Below are 21,986 nucleotides of genomic sequence, written 5' to 3'. Positions count from 1 at the left end.
AGTGGAACGTATTGTTTTAGCAAGACTTGAATTGAACTAATAATGAAAATACGGCATACAGCATGCTATAGCTTCCCCCATATGATACAAGTCATTCTATGATGTCCTTAGTCCTAACCTTAATCACTTCTCTATACAGTTTCTCTTTTTGATTGCTCTTGTTTTGTAAATTTCAAAACACTTGGTGAGAGGTCCAAGTAGCAGATAATGAAACCATTCAATAATTATTATTATTATTATTATATTTTGACATTGAAACCATGCAATTTTAGGCTAGATATCTCTATCATTTGTTGTCGTTAACTAGAAAATATTTTGGGAGGTTGGGTGTGGGTATCCACAGACACTTTACACAGTGCTAGTGGCTTAGAATTTGAACGCTCCCAAGTGCTGACCACAAACAAGTCTTGTAGGTCTAGGACACAAATTTTGTGCATGCATAAAGTGGTAATCGGGTTGTTTCACCAAAAATCAGTGATGGCCTCATGTACAAAAGTGATGTAATTCAAATAAAATGTCCAAAAGTTGTAGCAAAAGCAAAACTCATGAAAGCGATATTTATTTAGCATATAAATGGATGGAGTTAATTAAACCACTCCAAGCCAAGCAAAAAGGTTAAATGAAAGACGACTAGGCTGGCTACGACCTCTCTCTCACTGTCTCACTTCCGAAGCGGGGGGACACACAGACGCACACTGAAGAATTTGAACCTCTCTCCACTGTGACTCCAAGACCACAGGAGAGAGAGCAACCAAAAAAACGACCCCTCACCGGAAAAGAAAAATGTCGTTTTACACTCTTATCCTCAGTAAATCCCCAAAATTCACAACCCTAAACCCCTAAACCAAAACAAACAAAGTAGAAGAAGAAGAAGAATAATAATGTTGAGCAGCAGCAGCAGCAGCAATCAAAACCAAAACCAAAACCAAAACCAAAGATCCTCTACAACAATGCCACACCGTAACTCCCCTACACCTCTCCCCTTAGTAGTAACCCTAAACTGCATCGAAGACTGCGCTCTAGAACAAGACTCCTTGTCCGGCGTCGCCGCCGTCGAACACGTCCCTCTCAGCCGCTTATCCGATGGCAAAATCGAGTCCGCCGCCGCCGTCGTCCTCCACTCCCTCGCCTACCTCCCACGCGCCGCCCAGCGCCGCCTCCGCCCTTACCAACTCATCCTTTGCCTTGGCTCTGCCGACCGCTCCGTCGACTCCACCCTCGCCGCCGACCTCGGTCTCCGCCTCCTCCACGTGGATGCCTCGAGAGCAGAGGAGATCGCCGATACGGTTATGGCTCTCTTCCTTGGGTTGTTGAGAAGGACTCATCTGCTCTCGCGGCATGCTCTCTCCGCCGCGGGATGGCTCGGGTCGGTTCAGCCGCTTTGTAGAGGAATGCGACGGTGCCGTGGCTTGGTTTTGGGGATTATTGGTAGATCTGCTTCGGCTAGGTCTTTGGCTACGAGAAGCTTAGCCTTCAAGATCAGCGTGCTCTATTTTGATGTTCACGAGGTTTTTTTTTTTTTTTTTTTCAAATTTCCTATTATTCACTTCTCTTTTTCACAGTGATTTGTCTATGATTTTTGTGAGAGTTGGATTTGAGCACATTGTTGCTTATTTTTTTGGATTTCATGATTAGCATTTGAGTACTGAGGTGATGTGTGGGTGAAAAAATGTGCTTCGCTTTGATCTGAGTGAGTACATTTTGTTCGAATCGAATTTATTTGCAGCTCAAAATGTGTTTATCTTTTATGTTTATGATCTAAGAAACAGTAAGCGCATTTTTTTCCGAGTTGACTTTTTTTTTTTTTACTGTATAAATGTGAATTGTTTATATTTTTTGTGAGTAGGATTTGAGTAATGATAGGAATGCGTGAATGCGCTGTGAATCTGATAGAAATGAGTACATTTTGTTCGTATCAAATTTATATTTGCAGCTTGAAATCTGCTTTACATAGTATTTTTTTATTAAGTTAGAATCAGATAGACTTTTGTTTTTTTCGAGTTCAAATCAATGTATTTTTGGTTGCTAAAAATGTGGTTATTTTAGATGTTGAGGAGGTACAAATTTTGGATAGAACAACGTTGGGTTATAATTGGTAGAGTTTAAATGGCAAAGAAAACTAAAGAATGATTTACTCTACTAATTGTTGAGGTCTATGGAAAAACTTAGTTATAGTTCTTTAGGTGTTGTATCTCAAGCTATGCAGCACAACCATGCGGCTTTTTGGGCAATGTGTTTCCTTGTGTATAGATATAGCTTCTAGAGTTGCAAGTTTGAATTTAATTTGGGAAATCTAATGTATAGCACCTAAAGAATTGTACCTAAGTTTTGACTTTTCTAAAATAAAGTGACTTTTTTGTATCACTTTGTGTACATGGTCCATTGTTGAAATTTGTCCTTGTCTACTTTGTTAAATGAATTGGATTTGTTCTGAAACATTTTCCTTAATATTTTCTCAGGGAAAAGGAAAATTAAGCAGGTCTTCCAAAAATTTTCCTTCTGCTGCCCGCAGAATGGATACTCTTAATGATTTACTTGCTGCAAGTGACCTTATTTCACTTCACTGTGCTCTAACAAACGAAACAATTCAGATTATTAATGCAGAAACCTTGCAGCATATAAAGCCTGGTATTAAGGGATCCTTCTTTATAAAAAGCTTTGTTGTTCACTTTTGTCGTCTTCTTTTTATTAAAAAAAATGTGGATTTTGTTTTAATGCACAGGGGCATTTCTTGTGAATACGGGTAGTAGTCAGCTGTTGGATGATTGTGCAGTGAAGCAGCTTTTGATTGATGGCACTTTAGCTGGCTGTGCTCTGGATGGTGCTGAAGGGCCTCAATGGATGGAAGCCTGGGTATGTAACTAGTGTGCAGATGTGAATTTATACAGAGGCATGTACACACACTCATGTGCATGCTTGCCTGACAATCTCAGCTTGTCTCCTGGGTTATCATTATGCTGAGAATAACTAAAATGCCTATAGTGTCCAGTCCAGTCCCACATTCCATGAGTGCATGTGCAATAGAGAGTGTAAGGTGTGCTGCTTCATCTCTTGCCTGATATATGGGATGTTCATGCTCTTGGCAGGGAGACGAGTAAAGTGCTATTACTATCCAGCCTAATAGAAATAGAGAGGGTTTGAGGAATGGCATAACGTAATAAACTAAAGTGTTGCATGCTGTATGCTCTATCTCCTATGGTCTGCTAATTTTGTGAGGCTTTATTTAAATATAGCATCCTCAGTGCACACATGATTTTTTTTTTTTTGGCTATTTCATCACTTGCTGATGCTTATACCCTTGCCTGGCCCTAGTCTTGAATCACCCATGTCTTCATTAGTTCATTCAATGTTTCTCTGTTGAAGTGCAATTGTCTTGATCTCTATATCTGCATTTACTTCTTTAGCAAACCATGAAACTGTCTTTGAGCTGATAACTGTCCGTTTAATCCCAACTAAGAAACCATGCAGTGCTAGGTGGTGCTGTTGCAAGGTCAAGGTTTTCAAACTCTAAACTTACTCCTAAATGATATGAGATTTTTCATCCAAGAAAAATATTTGTAATAAAGAATTGATAATGCGAATAGGGTTACCTGCTTCAGGTTGGGTGTAGATTATTTTAGTAATACACAGATGCAGAAAGAAGAAATGGGAGGAAATCTGCTAAATGTTCTTACTGAAAATTTTCATATGCTGTACAGCTGTAGACATTATTGCATCTGGCTGCTCATAGAGCCACTAGAATATAGTAGCTAATGTATCTTGTCACACCTTGCCTCAGATAAAAGAGATGCCCAATGTATTGATTCTTCCACGAAGTGCTGACTATAGTGAAGAAGTATGGATGGAGATAAGGGAGAAAGCAATGTCTATCTTGCAGACATTCTTCTTTGATGGGGTTGTTCCAAAGAATGCCATCTCTGATGAGGAAGAATTGGAAAGTGACATAGGTGATGAAAATGAACAATCTGATAAGCAAGACAAAGAAAGTGCTCTGCAGGGTTCAGTTGGTGAGCGATTGATAGATGATGTTCTTGCAAGTCCAGAAAGCTCCCAAAAAAAAGGTGGTGATAAATCTAAAGAGTCTCCTAGCCAACACCAGGTTTCAGGTTTGTCACAAAGTACTGTTACTCGATCTGAAGGAAGGCGCAGCAGATCAGGTAAGAAGGCAAAGAAGAGGCATACACGTCAAAAATCCCAGCAAAAATCAGATGAACCCTCAGCAATAGAAAAGGAAAGTACACTGCATAGAGAAGATGATACCGCTATGAGTGGCACAGATCAAGCATTAAGTTCCAGTTCACGGTTTGCTTCCCCTGAAGACTCAAGAAGTAGGAAAACAACTATAGAATCAATGCAAGAATCGACTTCTGACCAGCTTTTAAAGTCAAGCAAGAAACTTAGTGGAAAGTCTGATGGTTTGTTGAAAGATGGGTATGTTGTAGCTTTATATGCTAGAGATCATCCTATTCTCCATGTTTCAAGGCAAAGAGTTAAAGGTGGTGGCTGGATCCTAGATACTATGTCAAATGTAACAAAAAGAGATCCTGCAGCACAGTTCCTTGTTGTTTTCAGAAACAAGGTTTGTTAACTGGAACTTAACTCTTTATGCTGGGACTAAGTTCCTGCCTATTCTCAGTTAATGATAGGTAGATTAAATTAGATATATTAACTGCAATACTGATTAGCTGATATATCATTACATGGATGCCTCTTCTTCAGGATACAATTGGTTTGCGATCACTTGCTGCTGGTGGAAAATTATTGCAGGTATTATGAAACTCTTCCAGGTGGAGCATGTGGTCCTGGAATTGTTATTGGAGCATTTAAAAGCCTTGCTTGTTTTATTTAATTTTTAATGCATCATGGATTCAAATTCCAAAATGAACCTCTTAGCTGTCAGTGGGATCTGTGTATCTGACAACATATACTAAACTGCCTTGCTGACAATTTAAATGCACTTCTACTATCAAATTCTACTTATTTGGTAATTGAAGCAGTTTCTATTTTGACATGGCAGATCAATAGAAGAATGGAATTTGTTTTTGCAAGTCACAGCTTTGATGTTTGGGAGAATTGGATGTTGGAAGGTCCTTTGGAGGAATGTCGGCTGGTGAACTGTAGAAATCACTCAGTAAGTTCAGTTGCTTCTCCATAATTGCATATGCTGTCAAGTAGTTTGGCTGCTACTTCTTGACACACGCAAAAGCTACTGTTTTTTCTGTCCTCCAACATTGGATTGGACCCTTTTTTTATTTTTTATTTTTTATTTTTAATAATTAAAAGAAAAACTTTTCCATGTGAAACCACTCATGTGATAATGAGGCGTTACAACCTAAGAAGCATGGAAATGATATGACACAACAGTTCTTGAAACATTTAAACACAATGGGGTTCACAACAATTAATTAGGGTAACTTACAATTTACCCCATTGTGGTTTGGCTATATCATAATTTAGTTCACAATCTTTCAATTGTTACATTTGACCCCCTAAGGTTTGGATTAAAATGAAACTGTTTGGGTTCTGTCCAAATTAACAGATTTTGAATTTTATGGACCAACAATTACCCTATTATGGTTTGGTCTAATCTCACTTTAGTCCCACAAGTTTTTTGAATTTCTATATTATGACCTCTTAAGGTTTGGACTAAATTATAATCATTAGGGTTCCATTTAAAGGACTACTAATGATTTCATTTGAATTAAAACCTTAGGGGGTCAAATGTAGCAATTAAAAGTTTATGAACAAAATTTTGACAAGGTCAAATCACATGGAGGTAAATTGTAATTTTCCCAATAAACTAATATTGGTTATATATTTGTGGGCATATTTTTATGCTTATTTTAGGTTTTAGAAGCCATCAAAATGTTTAAAAACATATATAAAAGTAATTTAAAAGCAATCATTGAAAACAAAGAAGTATATTCATACCAATAACATGATTCTTAGAGTACAAATAAACTACCACCTACATCAAAACTGAGAACAATAGTTAAAAAAAATTATTGGTAGCAGTCAAATTTTTGGTAGTCATTAATAGCAATGGATTTTTTTTATTATAATAAACGTTTCTTTGTTAACCTCAAGGGGTAGAACAATTGGCTTGGACTACCATATCTCATGAAATGGAGGTCACTAATTCAAATCTAGTATTGTCCTCTCACTTGGGGCCAAAACATGGATGAGTTTTTAACCAGTAGTACTGGGCCGAGAGAGAGAAAACCTCCAAAGAGCTTTGAGCTGCAGCTAAGCTAAGCAGGGAGTGTCAAATGGTTGAGTGAGAGGGATATAGAGAGAGAGAGAGAGAGCATGTGTGATTTGAGGGGTCATTAGCAACGTGCATTGTGCACGTAATCAAAATCCATTTTTTACCTCTTAAAATTTTAGTGTTCACTGTGTTATGAGACAATGTCTCTAGGTTGCCTGATTGAGTCTGAAAAAAAAAATTAAATAAATAAAACTATTTTCTTCGTTAGACATGCATGTAGTCTTGTCCCTGGCATGTCCAACACAGACATGCTAGGGTTTTTGCAGGTCCATTTTTACATTAAAAACCAATTGGTGTTTTAAATCATCATGGAATAAATATCACAAGTTTCAATACCATCCTTTAAAAAAAAAAAAAAACCCAGATATGTAGGGATTATTCTTAAATTTTAACATTCACGGTGTTGCAACTGTGTCCCGGGCTTGTCACAAACCAGGGTTCTTGTTGGGTCCACATTCTTAGTCTACGGCATTATTTGGATAGGAGGGGTCTTAAATTCACCCCACCCCCCAACCAACCTTTGGTAAGTTTCACACACACCATTGGGTTTTAATTCATAACCTTACCCTTAATCCTTCCTCGTGGAGGAGCTCATTGGCAAAAGTTTGCCATCTTGTTTAAGACTTGATTGCTATAATTTGCAGGCAGTCTGATCTGTTGTGATTGAGTGCTGTTCAAATTCAAAGAATGCATAATATCTAGCTATAAATTACAATGCCATGTATTGCTGTTATCTGTCATTCTTAGTCTTTCTGATACATGTATATCTGTATGCGTGAGTCAATTTTTAACATTGCTATAACTAGCTGCTCTTAAGCTCACCCAATTTTTCCTTTTTGCGTGTTACTTGTATGAAAGTGTTTTTATTTTTGCAAATTGTAGGCTGTTTTGGATGTGCGCATTGAAGTTTTAGCAGCTATGGGGAAGATGATGGGGTTACTCGCTGGCTTGATTAAATTCTGAGAATTAAGAATGCTAACTTTTTCCTGCCCATGAGGTTTGTATTAGTTTATTACAGTTTTAAAGTTGTAAATCATTCTTTCCTTTTCTTTTTTTTTTTTTTTGTTCTCTCTCTCTCTCTCTCTCTTCTTTTTGATTTTTGAGATGTTATGAGCCTTGTATTGCCTTCTGTTTTCTGGGTTATTCGGCCTCGTATGAAATGAATGTACTTAGTAATATACAAGAGATATTCCGTTTGAACATATGAGAGTTATTCTGCGGGAATGTCTTCTTTTATTCACTTATATCATTAGACTTGTGATGTTGCAACTAAAAACCTCTCAATTTTTTCCTAGATACTTGTAGAAGTGCTCTTTCCATGACATGATTCATATAAAAACCATATTCCTCTATAATGCTTTAATTTAGTGGACAAAAAAAAAAGCAGTCTATTATTGCTTTCTTTCTTTCTTTCTTTCTATGAGCTTAAGCTTCAAGCACGCTGGATTCTGGAATTCCCCCATCCTTTCACCAATGTTAGATCAAATCAAAATGACATCTCATTTGCATTGGGCATTCTGAGAGGAAAGGAAGGAAAAGTGAACCAGTCATTCCTTTGTTTGACTGAGATAAAAAGAATTGATTCTTTTCCATTTTCTCATTTGTTTTATGTGGATTGTTTCATTTCCTTCATTGAGAGCAAATTATATTCTTACCCCATAATAAGGGTGGCAAAATCAACCCAAATCCATTTGCTCACCTAAACCCACCCACTTAAAATAAACTCAAACCCACCCAATTATTAGTTGGGTTAAATGGGTATTAACCCAATTAAACTCAATTAACACAAATGTTTATTGGGTTTTAATTGGGTACCCAATTACCTAACCCAAAACTACTAAAATTACTAAAATACCTCCTCAACCTAAAAAATGACCAAAATAACACCTAAACCCAAAAAATGACCAAAATACCCTTGAAACTCAAAAAAAGACCAAAATACTTCCGAAACCTAAAAATGACCAAAATACTCCTAAAAACCCAAAAAATGACCAAAATACCCTTGAAATCCAAAAAATGACCAAAATACCCCCGAAACTCAAAAAAGACCAAAATACCCCCCCAAACCTAAAATGACCAAAATACCCCTGAAATCCAAAAAAATGACCAAAATACCCCCGAAACCCAAAAATGACCAAAATACCCTCGAAACCTAAAAATGACCAAAATACCCTCGAAACCCAAAAATAACCAAAATACCCCCAAAACCTAAAAATGACCAAAATACCCCTGAAACCCAAAAAATGACCAAAATACCCCTAAAATCCAAAAAAATGACCAAAATACCTCCGAAACCTAAAAATGACCAAAATACCCAAAATGACCAAAATACCTCTAAAACCCAAAAAAAATTACCAAAATACTGCCGAAACCTAAAATGACCAAAATACTCCTGAAATCCAAAAAATGACCAAAATACCCCAGAAACCTAAAATTACCAAAATACCTCCGAAACCTAAAAAAATGGCCAAAATAACCCTAAAACCTAAAAAATGACCAAAATACCCTCGAAACCTAAAAATTAGCCAAAATAACCCCGAAGCCTAAAAATTGATCAAAATAACCTAGAAACCTAAAAATGATCAAAATAACCCTGGAACCAAAAAATGACCAAAATAACCCCGAAGTTTAAAAATTGACAAAAATAACCCCGAAACCTAAAAATGACCAAAATACCCCACTAAACCTAACAAGTGACCAAAATACCCCTTAAACCTAAAAAATGACCAAAATACCCTCAAACCTCTAAAGTGATGAAAATACCCCTAAACCTTTGAAATGACCCAAATAAACCCAAAACCGCTAAAATGGCCACAAACAACGTGAAACCTCTAAAATTTCCAAAAATACCCTGAAACATCTAAAACGACCAAAATACCTCTAAAACTTTAAAACGACCAAAATACCCCTCAAAATATCTAAAATGACCAACATACAACTAATCCTATAAGATGAACAAAATACACTCGAAGCCTCTAAAATTACCAAAATAGGGGTTTGAGGTATCTTAGTTATTTTTTAGGTTTATGGGTATTTTGGTCATTTTTATGTTTAGGGAGCATTTTGGTCGTTTTTTAGTTTTTACAAGGGATTTTGTTAATTTTTTAGGTTTCGGGTGTATTTTTATCGACTTACAGATTTAAGGGGTTTTTTTTGTCATTTTATAGGTTTCGGGGAATTTTGGTCATTTTTTAGGTTTCAAGGATATTTTAGTCATTTTTTAGGTTTCAAGGATATTTTAGTCATTTTAAGGTTTAGGGGTTATTTTGGTTGTATTTAGGTTTCAGGGGTATTTTGGTCATTTTTTAGGTTTCAGGGGGTATTTCAGTTAATTTTTAGGTTTCGAAGTACATTGATTATTTTTTAGGTTTAGGGGTATTTTGGTCATTTTTAGGTTTCTAGGTTATTTGGCCATTTTTAGACTTCGTGGTTTTTTGGCCATTTTTGAAGTTTCGGGAGTATTTTGGTCATTTTTAGTTTTCAAGGTTATTTTGGTCAATTTTTAGGCTTCGAGGTTATTTTGGCCATTTTTTAGATTTCAGAGGTATTTTAGTAATTTTTTAGGTTTTGGAGGTATTTTGGACATTTTTTTGGGTTTAGGGGGTATTTTGGTCATTTTTAGGTTTCTAGGTTATTTTTGTCAATTTTTAGACTTCGTGGTTATTTTGGCCATTTTTGAAGTTTCAAGAGTATTTTGGTCATTTTTAGTTTCAGGGTTATTTTGGTCAATTTTTAGCCTTCGAGGTTAGTTTGGCCATTTTTTANAAAAACCCACCCAAACCGCCCATTTATCACCCTTACCCTATTTTATAGGAGCATAAAAAATAAAGAATATAATTATAGTAGTAATAAATTATATGTGCTTTAGTAGAAAAGAAACATAACGTAGAGTATGAGAAGGCAATCTAGTGCATTTATCTAAGCATGAGACATGAACTGTGGTCAATAAATTAGCAAACTGAATGGTCCCTCGGCACCAAGAAATTAAAGATACACAGTACATAGCCTACACTTCAACTAGTTATGGTCCCATTCCCACTGGCCATCCTTTAGGATCAAGCAATGTGTCGTGTAGACTGATTTATTTAACTTGTTTCAATAAATTTTGTTCTGGGTTATCTCACAATCTATTCCACCACGTTCATTTTTACAACTATTCTATGTGGCAAGCTGTGATTTACAACTTTTCTTCATCCCTCACAATTAGCCACATTAGATAGTTGTGAAAATGAACAAGCAAAATGAATAGCTTGTGATTCTAGAATTTTTCAAATCAAAAGGCCAGATTATTTAAGAGAAAACAAATATAGCACACGAACATTATCTATGCTGTGAAAATATTAGGTGACAATCAAATCGAGTTATTCTATATGACAAACTGTAATTAGCTGCTTATTACTTTTATACGGGTTTACCATTTTTTTCTCCACTGCTCACGTTCAGCAACATTGGATTCTTGAATTTTTCAAATCGAAGGCCAGAGCTATGGACACTGGTTACTTCAGAGGAAAAAAAAAATCATACACTCACTCATTGATCTCATTCTCTCTCACCATAGCACAAAAACATCATCTAATCTTTGACAAAATCAGTATTATCAGACTTTTCCATGTCCTCTCCTATTTTTGTTTTTTATACCCTACTGTTTTTTATAGGTAAAATGAGTCAAAAGGTGCCTTTTCTTATAATAGAAAATTAAAAACTAATCTATAACTTTATAAATTATCTCTTTTGAGAATGACAGGTACAGTGCTCTGCAACCTTATTAGGAGACACCAAATAAATCGTGCAGTGAGAAAGTTGTAGGCTTCTAGCACCTTCGTGGTTTTCAGTTATTTGTCTTTTAAGATCTTGCCCGTTTGGTTGGGTAACTGAATATTTAAAACAAAGTAGTAGTATTTTTCATATAATGTGTTAACTGCAAATTTAATTTCAACATAGCCAATAAAAAATGCACTAATCAAGAACATGTGGTCTACACATATAAACCGTGTTTTGACTGATATCACCTGTTTAACATGTTAATAATGTGATTGGGCAATAGACTACCAACTAAATCAATATAGGTAAACAAACATATCTAACCTGCAAAAAGTTTTTAATTCTTTTTAAACCAAAAAATAAAAAATAAAAAAGAGTGAGGGAGTCAGATCGAACTTGTAAGTTGTAAGGTGTAACCATGGTACATGATGCATATTCTTAGTTTGATTTCAGATTTATAAGGGTTCAGTAATATCAGTGATAGGATATGCATCATAATTAATGCATATAGCTCTGGTCTTTGAGATTGTAAAGCCTCCCAAAATCTGTTCTGAAAATTTGTAAATTACTAAATTATATTATTTTTTATTCAAATAAATTTCTCTCTCGATAAAATTGATTTAGAAGAGATTAAGGAATGTGACTATGCCTCGCGTGCAAGATTACAAGATAGAACCAAGAAAAAAACCTAAGCAAGCCTTCTAAATGGTCAAAAGATCATATCTAATTTTCGTTGAGATTTTGTTCTTTTATTTGAGAGTTCAACCTTTTTGATTGACCATTAATGTAGTTAGTTCAACCTTTTTTAAGGGTCATGCATTGGCTAAGTTTGGAGCAACTCTTTCATCAGACTTAGTTAATTTTGTTAACCCATTGCCTGTGGTGGAGGATTTGCTGGCTTTTGACAAAGCCGAGCTTTTTTGTAACAGAATTATTAGTACTTAATCTATTTCAGCGTTGGTTTACCCAAAAAAAAAAAAACCTTTTTTAAGGGTCCACTAGTATGGACTTATGAGTTAAGACCAATTTAAGTTATAATTTTTCAACTTACACATGATTTGAAACATGAAATATAAGTTTAGTAAAGTCAAGAGTCTTAGCTCATTTGGTATTTTATGGTTTTTTTCAATAAAGACGTTTAGGATTTAAATTCTCCCCTCTCTCTCCTCTATTATAACCATTGAATTATTAAAATAAATAAATAAATAATTTCAATAAAAGATGATAACAAATCTCCATCTAAATTTACTTATCATATGGAATCTATGGGTATAACAAACTCTCACAATATTACACAACCAACTTGTTTGAGTTGTGTGAATCCATGTAAATATTTTATTTTATTTAATGTTGATTTATGGTGAGCTAATATCTTAATTTCTTGTGAAAATGTTGTAAGATCTTCTTGTGACCGTAGAAGAACTCTCTCATAAAACAGTTGTAAACAAGTTGACCTAAGGCAAGTATTAAAAGTTTATGATTTTTTCACTTAATTTCTTTGGAACCTGATTCAAGCTTTTGATCATCACCGAGTTTGATTATGTGTTCAAATTTAATTTATTTTTCCCAAATATAATAAACACTAAGATTATAAACTTTAGTCTTTCACAAATATGTGCTAATAATTGTTTTTTTTTAAGGGAATATGTGCTAATAATTAATAACTATATTATAATTAAGATTAGATTATTTGAAATAATTAGATAGAATGATTTACATTTATGAACTTATAAAGATTATATTCACAAACCTTTAATTATTAAAAATTATATATAACTTTTATTACAAAATGAACTATTTCTATCATCAATTGATTACAAAAAATAATTTAAAATTTTATGAACTTATTTACAAACTTACACAATCTAATTACAAGACACAAATTATATATAACTATATTTTTACACATGTATACATATCAACATATAATATTATATATACTTAAATTGAAGCTTATTCTTTTGGGACACAACTTAAGTACAATATCTTAAGTATTATTCTTTAGGTTCCCATCTTAAAATTTAGCCATGTGGCTTTTTTCTTATGGGATGGAAGTGTATTTTTAGTTAAGTAACCACATGGTTGAATTTTAAGAGAAAAACCTAAGAAACAACATTTAAGTATTGTACCTAAATTCTACCCATTCTTTTGACTTTGTTTAGAAACACATTATCATATTTAAGTTTGACTTATTTAAAAATCGAGTCTAAGCATGAGCTTGAATTGACTTATTTTCTAAAAATCCATTTATATATATATATATATATATTTTTTTCCAAATCAAATCCATCAACAGCTAGCTCTATATATTTTACTAAATATTTATATAATTGATTAAATTTTCAATAATGCGTGAGTATTTTGCATATGAGTAGATTTGTTACTCATTTTTGTATAATTTTTATAAAGTTATTTTTTTATAAGAATTTTGTTTAAATGTTTAAATACATTCTTATCAGTTTAACTAAGAAGTGCCTCTATATGACCTCAGTTTAACTAAGAGTTCCACTTGCAGTATTTTAATAATCCAACATATACACCCAATTTCACTTCACCCTTATCCATAAGTACCTGATAATTTCTCTTAGATGTTAAATTGATTTTATCCATAATCTTATATATATATATATATATATATATAGACACACATACAGGAACTCTACGTGAAACAGGCCCAAGTACTCTAGAAGCCTATAGGCAACAATGGCCACTTGAAGACCCTTGGGAGCTGCCCAATGCTCTAGTTGACCGCCATGACTCTTAATATGATAACCATGACCCAAATGTTGACGTCGACGATGAATGGTTCCAAGGAAAAGACGGGTGGAACTAAGAGTAAAAAAAAAAAAAAAAAAAAGTCCCAAAAACGTCTTGAAGCAGCCCCTACCTATCAGCCTTATCCAGAACCGTCAAAAGATTTTATCTTGCTTAGAAGGCCATGCTGTACTTCGTAGACATTTGCCTACTAGCAACCAGGCCCCTACCACCCACTGTGTAGATGACCAAAACTGTATTTGAATCTTGTTTGAATTCCGTAGGCTATAAAAGGAGCATGCATTGTTAAGAAGAGGCATAAATCAGCCTCCAAAATTTCCCCTAAGATATGTAAAATCCTTATGTCATATGTAAAAACATTGTTCAATTTAATAATATCAGTTAGTTTGTTATATTTAATTCTCCATTCTGTTCAATATGATAGAAAGCCTTCCCCCCGAAATGAAAGACCAGATAAAAACCTTGACCCTTAAAGCTAGATCCAAAAAAAATCATCAAAGTTCTCCATGAGTACCTTAAACAACACCACAACCATTTTCTTGCCCTTTATCCTGACCTAGACCAGCCATGGAAAACTCCTTTTGCTTTTTGGATAGCCAACTGGACAGTATTTCATTATCTTTACATGTGATACTTACTTAATGAGTATTACTTATGTGTTCATTTTGAACTAAGATTTTACAGGCTTCTCTTCCCCAATGAAAACAAATATTTTCAAAAATTCTGGTTTGAAATTTTGAACCAGAATTTTTGAAAAATGATGCTTATAATGGAAATTGGAAGCAATATCCTACTACAGATCATCCAAGATTTGGACACAAAATCACTACAAGATCAATGATTGTCAAGCGCAACTAGAAAAATGACATCCAGGCAGAAGGAATCTTTCACCCGCCAGAAGTTCATTGGCTCACTAACCCTGATGACTCCCTCCATGTACATATGGACCCCTCCTAGTTATGTTGTCAGAAAGCTCTCAAAAGGACGGAAGCTCGTAATACAAGAACTTTATGTGAAACATGCCCAAGTACTATAGAAGCCTATAGGCAATAATGACCACATGAAAACCCTTGGGAATTGCACAAAAATTTCCCATAGGATTCTCCAAGGAGATCTACTTCTGGATCACTTGCTTAAGATTTTGGGATGGAGAATTGTTGCTGCAGCTCTAGTGTCAAAAAGGGTTATAATTGGAATGAGTCTAGAATAAGTGTCAAGAAGGACATGTACTTGGGCTATGGAAGTAGGATTGGTTAAGGGGGTTATAATAGGTTGGGAAGTGTAGATGGTTTGAATTTCTGGGTTTGAGATGTCTGAACTAAGTGAATCTGACTCTTCTTCTGTTGTAGAATATCCTATAACTACTAGAGCTTGGAGAGAGTATTCATCATCAAGTGAAAAGAGTGATTCTACATTAGAGAAGGGAGTGTCTGCAAGAATCTGGGCTTGTTCAAGAAGCTTTGCCGCCTTTTCTTTTTTTGGGCAATTTTTGGCAAAGTGGCCTGGCTTTCTACACATGAAACAAGCTTTTGAAGTTTTTCCTTTGAATTGCTTTCTTCTAAGGAATTTCCATTTTATTTTCTTGAAAATTCTCTTTTTTGGGTTTTGCATGGTATTTCTTTCTCAAAGGATACTTCTTGAAGTGACTTCTTTTTTTCACCAAACAGTCACAGCCTTTCTCACTGTATTTTATTTGTAAATCTTTTCTTTGGCAACTGTCCTCGAGTTTGTTATGGACCTTTTCCATTTCTGAAAGAAATTTTCTTGATTGCAGAGCTTCTCAAGGGCAACGAGCATATGTTGATAGATCTCTCCTAAGAAGGCTTGTTGCAAAGTTATTCTTTGGATTTTCATCATTCTGAGGGTTTCGTCTCCCAATGGTTCTGGAAGGGGAGTTGAGAAAAGTGCGCTTGATATTTACATCATCCATGCCATTGATAGTTACGTAACTAAACACATTACTTTAAGTTTAAACGTATAACAAGCGTTAAATACGAACAATGTAAAAATTGGCTCGTTACATTCGGATTGTTAAAAAAAAAACTTTTTATTGAAACTTGTTGGTTGTTGCGTCAGATTAAGAACATAAAATATTAAAAAATCTCAATAAAACAAATACATGTCAAACACTAAATGAGTCTAAGGGTTATGTTTAATATATTTAAAATATAAACATGACAAAACACGTATCCCAAGTCTGTGTCATTGTTTCTTGTGCTAAGTCTGTTGTGGACATAGCATTACTTCTACTTCAAAAACTTAATAATTGATGAGATAATAAATGTGGTTGGTGTCGTTTTATCAAAATAATAATGAGTGTTTGAGTTATTTTTTATAATTAGTGACACATCATGACATCAATTTATATGACCTATATAATAAAATTTGTAATTTCTATAGCATTGTTCAAAAAAAATTTAAATTTTATTTGTATGTTCTAAAGATTAAATCATACTTGATAGGAGTTAAAAAGTTATGATACAAAGATGATTGTATTTATCTAAAAAAATTATATGGTAAATGTTTACGTATTTTTTTTACAATTTTTTTTTAAAAAAAATATAACATATTCATAACATACACATATTGTTTTTTCTCCGTTCTTACATTTTTATTAGACATGGCAATACGGGTTAGAATTTTCTGACCCGATCGAAAAAATACTTGATCCGAACCCGATTTTTTTGCGGGTTAATCTGACCCGACCTAGATAACCCGTGACCCGACTCGTTAAAAAAAATTCGCTAAAAAAATATTTAATCTACGTCATGATACTAGGTGCATAAAGCACAAAGAATCAAAACTAATAATCAATATATTATAGATATAAAGTTATAAACAAGTAAAACTGTTGTCAAGACATAACATGAGAGAATGACTATTTGAGTTTTTTTTTTTTTTTTGGGCTAAAGAATATTTGAGCTTCATCACAACTGTAAGAATCATATTTGAGTCCCTAACCCAAAAGGTGGATGGATTTAGACCCAAAAAGCCCAAAACAATGAATTTGTAGAGAGTGGGTTGGAAAAACTTGGTTAGAATGAGTTGGACAACAAATAAGGTGGATTTGAATGACAAGAAAAAAAAGATTGACAAGTTTTAACTACAGAAAATCGTCCTTGACAAGGTCCGAGGAGATCAGTTCTTATATATCTCTCTTAAGTTCGATTACAAGTTTGGTTCTTGATTGCTACAGTGTTTCTTTCTTGATTTCTTGATCCCCCCTCCTTCTTTTCTCAGAGGTTTCTTACATTATATATCTCCCTTTCAATGATCGTGGCCCTCTATTTGTTGACTATTCAGGCCACTCCTTGAGTGCTTATCCCACTAGACACCTCTTCTAGCTCTTTGTGAGTTGTGTTATCCAATGCAGCACTGTTCAGGGGTCTTCTTCACATAAATGCAACCAAAAAGTTAGCTGCAGAGCATTCAATGCGGTGACAGCAACTTTTCCTTAGATATTTCCTAGCTTCCATCCTTTCAGTATATTCATAATACATATCTCTATCAGTGGAGCTTCCTGGAAGGTCACTTTGAACGACATGATATACATTTGATTTGTGCCTCGTTTATCCAAGGGGGTACTACTCCTCGAACTAACTTCCCCAACCTCTCCATTCGCAACATACTCATGGGACTCTAAGCTTAATACCCTCACTACTGTTTACTCATCCTCGGACCAATCAATGTCCTCGGCCAAGGCCCAAGACCCAATATATAATCTTGGACCCTTATCCCTACAATAGCCCCTCAAAACTTCGGTTTTTCCTTTCTATCCGAGGAGAAAAAGTGGGGTTTTGAATTTTCAGGAGTTAAGACCATTCATTTCTTTGGTTTACACATGTGAGAGTACCGTTTTAGGTGCCCCATAACTGTTACTGACGCTTCGGAGCCCGCGATGCGTCATTAATTGCTCTAGGTGGCACTTTGTTCCCTGTGATGCGTCCATCTTCTTTTTCTTGTCATTCAAATCCATCTTATTTGTTGCCCAACTCATTCGAGCCCAGTTTTTCCAATTCACTCTTTACAAATTCATTGTTTCAGGCTTTTTGGGCCTAAGTTCATCAACCTTTTGGGCTAAAGACTCAAATCTAGTCCTTACAACAACCAATAAAAGCAAAGCTTCACAAATCACAAACATGATATGAGAAAATAAGACAAGACAACACAAGGCTATCAACACAAAGCTTCACAAATTATACCGTCCGCATACTTGATGTATTAAACCGTATCTAGGCCTAGGAAGTGTCATATAGTCTAGTTAAAATTTGAAAAAGATAATCCAATATTTATTTTTCAAAATTTAATGGAAGCAAGTTGAGCTCCTTCCAACTTTCTAGGGGCATCAAACAGGACGACCCACTTTCTCCTTTTCTCTTCTTGCTTTGCATAGAATTCTTGGCAGCTCAGATCACCACCATGTGTGAGGAGAAGAGATGGGAAAAAATTAAAGCCTCTAAAAACGGTCCGAGTTTCTCACATATTTTCTTTGCCGACGACCTCATGTTATTTGCAAAGGCTAACTCTAAGAACTGTAATGCCATTTTGGAAGTGCTCAACAATTTCTGTGATCTTGCTAGTCAAAAGGTGAACTGGGGTAAGTCTCGCATTTTCTTTTCCAGCAACATTCCCAGAAGAAGGAAGAGACAATTATGCAGAAAAATGGGAATTGAGGCAACAAATAACCTGGGTCGCTATTTGGGTTTTCCTATTCTTCACCAGGGCAGAAATGGGAACTCCTTTAACTTTGTGTTGGAAAGGATACAAAGCAAACTTGCTGGTTGGAAAACTAAACTTCTCTCTCGCGTAGGCAGGATGGTTCTTGTTCAAACAGCAGCTGCTCCCATAGTAGACTACTACATGCAATGTCACGCTATTCCCATCAAAGTTTCCAGTGCAATTGACAAGGCCATGAGAGATTTCCTGTGGGAATTAACCGAGGAGAAAAGGAAATTACACTTGGTCAATTGGCAGACAGTTACGTTGCCAAAAGAGTTAGGAGGTCTTGGCCTCTTCCAAGCTAAACATAGGAACCTTGCCCTGCTAGCCAAGCTGTGTTGGAGGCTGGCAAATGAGCCAAACACCCCTTGGGCAAAAATGATTATATGCAATGTCACGCTATTCCCATCAAAGTTTCCAGTGCAATTGACAAGGCCATGAGAGATTTCCTGTGGGAATTAACCGAGGAGAAAAGGAAATTACACTTGGTCAATTGGCAGACAGTTACGTTGCCAAAAGAGTTAGGAGGTCTTGGCCTCTTCCAAGCTAAACATAGGAACCTTGCCCTGCTAGCCAAGCTGTGTTGGAGGCTGGCAAATGAGCCAAACACCCCTTGGGCAAAAATGATTACTGCAAAATGTCTCTCCCCTCATAGATTGACCGAGGAAGGGAGGAACCTCCCTTGTTCAAGAATTTGGGCTGCATTCAAGAAAAGAGGCCCAGTGTATGTTCAAGGATTGAAATGGAATGTTAAGAATGGAGCTTCTATCAATTTCTGGAATGATTTTTGGCTGCCTTTAGGAAGTGTTAGAAGTCTCATTCAAGGACCATTAAATAGAGAGGAAGATCAACTTACTGTCAAGCACAGCTTTGAACCAAACGGGGAGTGGAACCCGGGGAAAATCTCTTTTGTTCTGCTTGATCAAATTTACCACACCATCAGTGCTACCCCGTTGTCTTACAACCTTAATGCGGAGGACTTTCTCATTTGGGCATTCTCTAAGGATGGCCGATTCTCCCTTAAATCAGCCTACCTCCTAACTAGGGGTTTAAATCCCTTGAACCCAACTTCTTTATCTCTGGATTGGCTTTGGAAAATTGAATCCTTACCTCGTATTCAATTTTTTATTTGGTTGTGCTTCCATAACAGCGTCCCAACTGGAGAAGTGTTAGGTTCAAGGGGGTTATGCCTCAATCCCATCTGCTCTCTCTACCTCCATAACAATGAATCTATTGAGCACTTACTTAGGGGCTGTGAGGTTGCTCAACAATTTTGGCTTAACTAAAAGTCCCCCAAAGGCTGCCTGAGTCTTTCAATCTTCCTTTGAAGGAGTGGATCGAAACCAATTGCAAGACCGGGCTGATCTCAAATTGCCTTGGAATTCCATGAAAAATTCTGTTCCCTATGGGCATATGGCACTTATGGCTTCACAGAAATAATTTTATTTTCAGATCGGGCACCATTGATAGGACTTTTCATTGCAGATGCATCAAGAGCGGCACTGAGTTTTTTGCTACCATGACTAGCAAAGCAGCCAAGCCAAAAAAAAAAAAAAATCCAATTCAAGTGTCGTGGACGAAACCATCCCAAGGTTGGGTCAAACTAAATACGAATGGGTCGGCTTTGGGAAACCCAGGGAAAGTTGGCTGTGGAGGTTTGATTAGGAGCCATCAGGGGGAGTGGATAAGGGGTTTTGCTAGAGCCTTAGGCAACACCAGCAGCTTTGTTGTTGAACTGTGGGCTCTAAGGGACAGGCTAACCATGGCTAAGGAGCTTAGGGTGAACAACCTTCTGGTTGAAATGGATGCCTTGAGTGTGGTTTTGCTTTTGAATAATAACACTGTCAATATGGTAATGGAACCTCTACTAATTGATTGCAGGAACCTGCTTCAGTCCTTCCCCAACAAAAGGGTCATCCACACGTTCCGTGAAGCCAATCAATGTGCGGATGCGCTTGCCAGACTTGGAGCAAATTCCAATCCTTCTTTTGTTGTTTTTGTGAATCCACCACCTGTGGTGGCTAGCCTTTTGGCATTTGACTTATTTGATTTGTATTGTAACAGACTTATATTTTCCTAGTTGTTTTATTCAGGCACCAGTTTACCCAAAAAAAAAAAAAAAATGAACCCATAGGTATTCAATGATGCCACTTGCCTTGCTCACAGTTACCATATATCTTAATCGTCAACCTAAATCAGCCATGTGTACGGCCATTACGAAGCTGCTAGGGACAGTTCCGTCTAAAATCGTGCCACCCATTCTCTCTCTCTCTCCCCTCTTTCTCTTCTATACTACTATTTAAGGGGCTGCACCTGTTTGGACTGGATTTTTTTTTTGTTCCAAAATATCCCTACTATCTAAGTTTAAGTAGAGATAAAACTTGAGGATAACATAGTAAAAATACATATTTAACTCCCACCTGTAACCTTGCCTACAAAATAGGCAATGTCTAACTCCCATGTCTAAGTACAATTTTTTTTTTCTATACTACTATTTAAGGGGCTGCACCTATTTGGACTGGATTTTTTTTTTTTTTGTTCCAAAATATCCCTACAACCTAAGTTTAAGTAGAGATAAAACTTGAGGATAACATAGTAAAAATACATCTTTAACTCTCACCTGTAACCTTGCCTACAAAATAGACAGTGTCTAACTCCCACTTCTAAGTACAATTAATTTTTTTTTTTATAAATACAGTTGATTTTCAAACTAAGCATTACTCCATGTCTTCACTTTTTTTTTCTTTCTCCTTTTTTTCCTTTATCAAGACTTAACTTTTTTTTTTTTTTTAATACCCAGTTTCCCATGACCCAAAAAAAAAAATTGTAAAGAAATAAAAGTGAAAACGTTATAAACCCACGTAGACACATACAGTAGTACAAGGAAAAAAAAAATCTGCCCGAATTCAATCTTTCAAACCCAACTTCACTGCCAATACCATTAACCCACCCACTTGCACTTGAATTCAAAGTGGGGATTACCCATGTACAAGTTGGATTCAAATTTGAAATGAAGACTAGCTATGTACAGTTATAATTACCATTTCCTTATTCCATCAAAGCACTACATATCAATTTATCTTGAATATGCATTACAAATCAATACGTCCAATATCTTTCACTCTGACTACATCAACAAGTTCAGGTTTGTTTAGGTCTCTCTCTCTTAAATTATTTAAATTCAAAACTAATTGGTTCATAATGGTTTCAACAATGCAACACTACAGTCAAGCAAGTTATGTGAAAACTTAGTTGAAATGGACACTCCAACTAAGAAGCCCTTGGGAATGAGTCACTGGAGAATATTGCAATAACGCCACCAAAGGTAGAGATTGAGGGATTCTTTCACAATAATAGAACAATGTTGTTGGGTCAAAATAGTTCGTGGTTTTTTACTTTTGGTCTGAAATGAGTGTTCCCCCCCCTTTATCAAGACTTAACTTTTTTTTTTTACGCTTACCTT

General features: G+C 35.6%; 1 protein-coding gene across 1 annotated transcript; it reads left to right on the top strand.

Annotated features, from left to right (window-relative positions):
* The first annotated feature begins 397 nt into the window (after window positions 1-397).
* On the top strand, window positions 398-7,470 carry LOC111986726 (C-terminal binding protein AN). Its single transcript, XM_065768631.1, is given in 8 exon segments — window positions 398-1,508; window positions 2,460-2,628; window positions 2,723-2,853; window positions 3,779-4,579; window positions 4,720-4,767; window positions 5,018-5,131; window positions 7,151-7,192; window positions 7,195-7,470. Coding segments are annotated over 8 exon segments (1,962 nt in total). The 5' UTR covers window positions 398-881; the 3' UTR covers window positions 7,225-7,470.
* Window positions 7,471-21,986: the final 14,516 nt, after the last annotated feature.

The sequence above is a fragment of the Quercus suber genome, unplaced genomic scaffold, assembly GCF_002906115.3.
Source record: "Quercus suber isolate HL8 unplaced genomic scaffold, Cork oak 2.0 scaffold_27, whole genome shotgun sequence".
NCBI lineage: Eukaryota > Viridiplantae > Streptophyta > Magnoliopsida > Fagales > Fagaceae > Quercus > Quercus suber.
The sequence above is the reverse complement of the archived record's forward strand: the minus strand, read 5'-3'. Positions and strand labels throughout refer to the sequence as shown.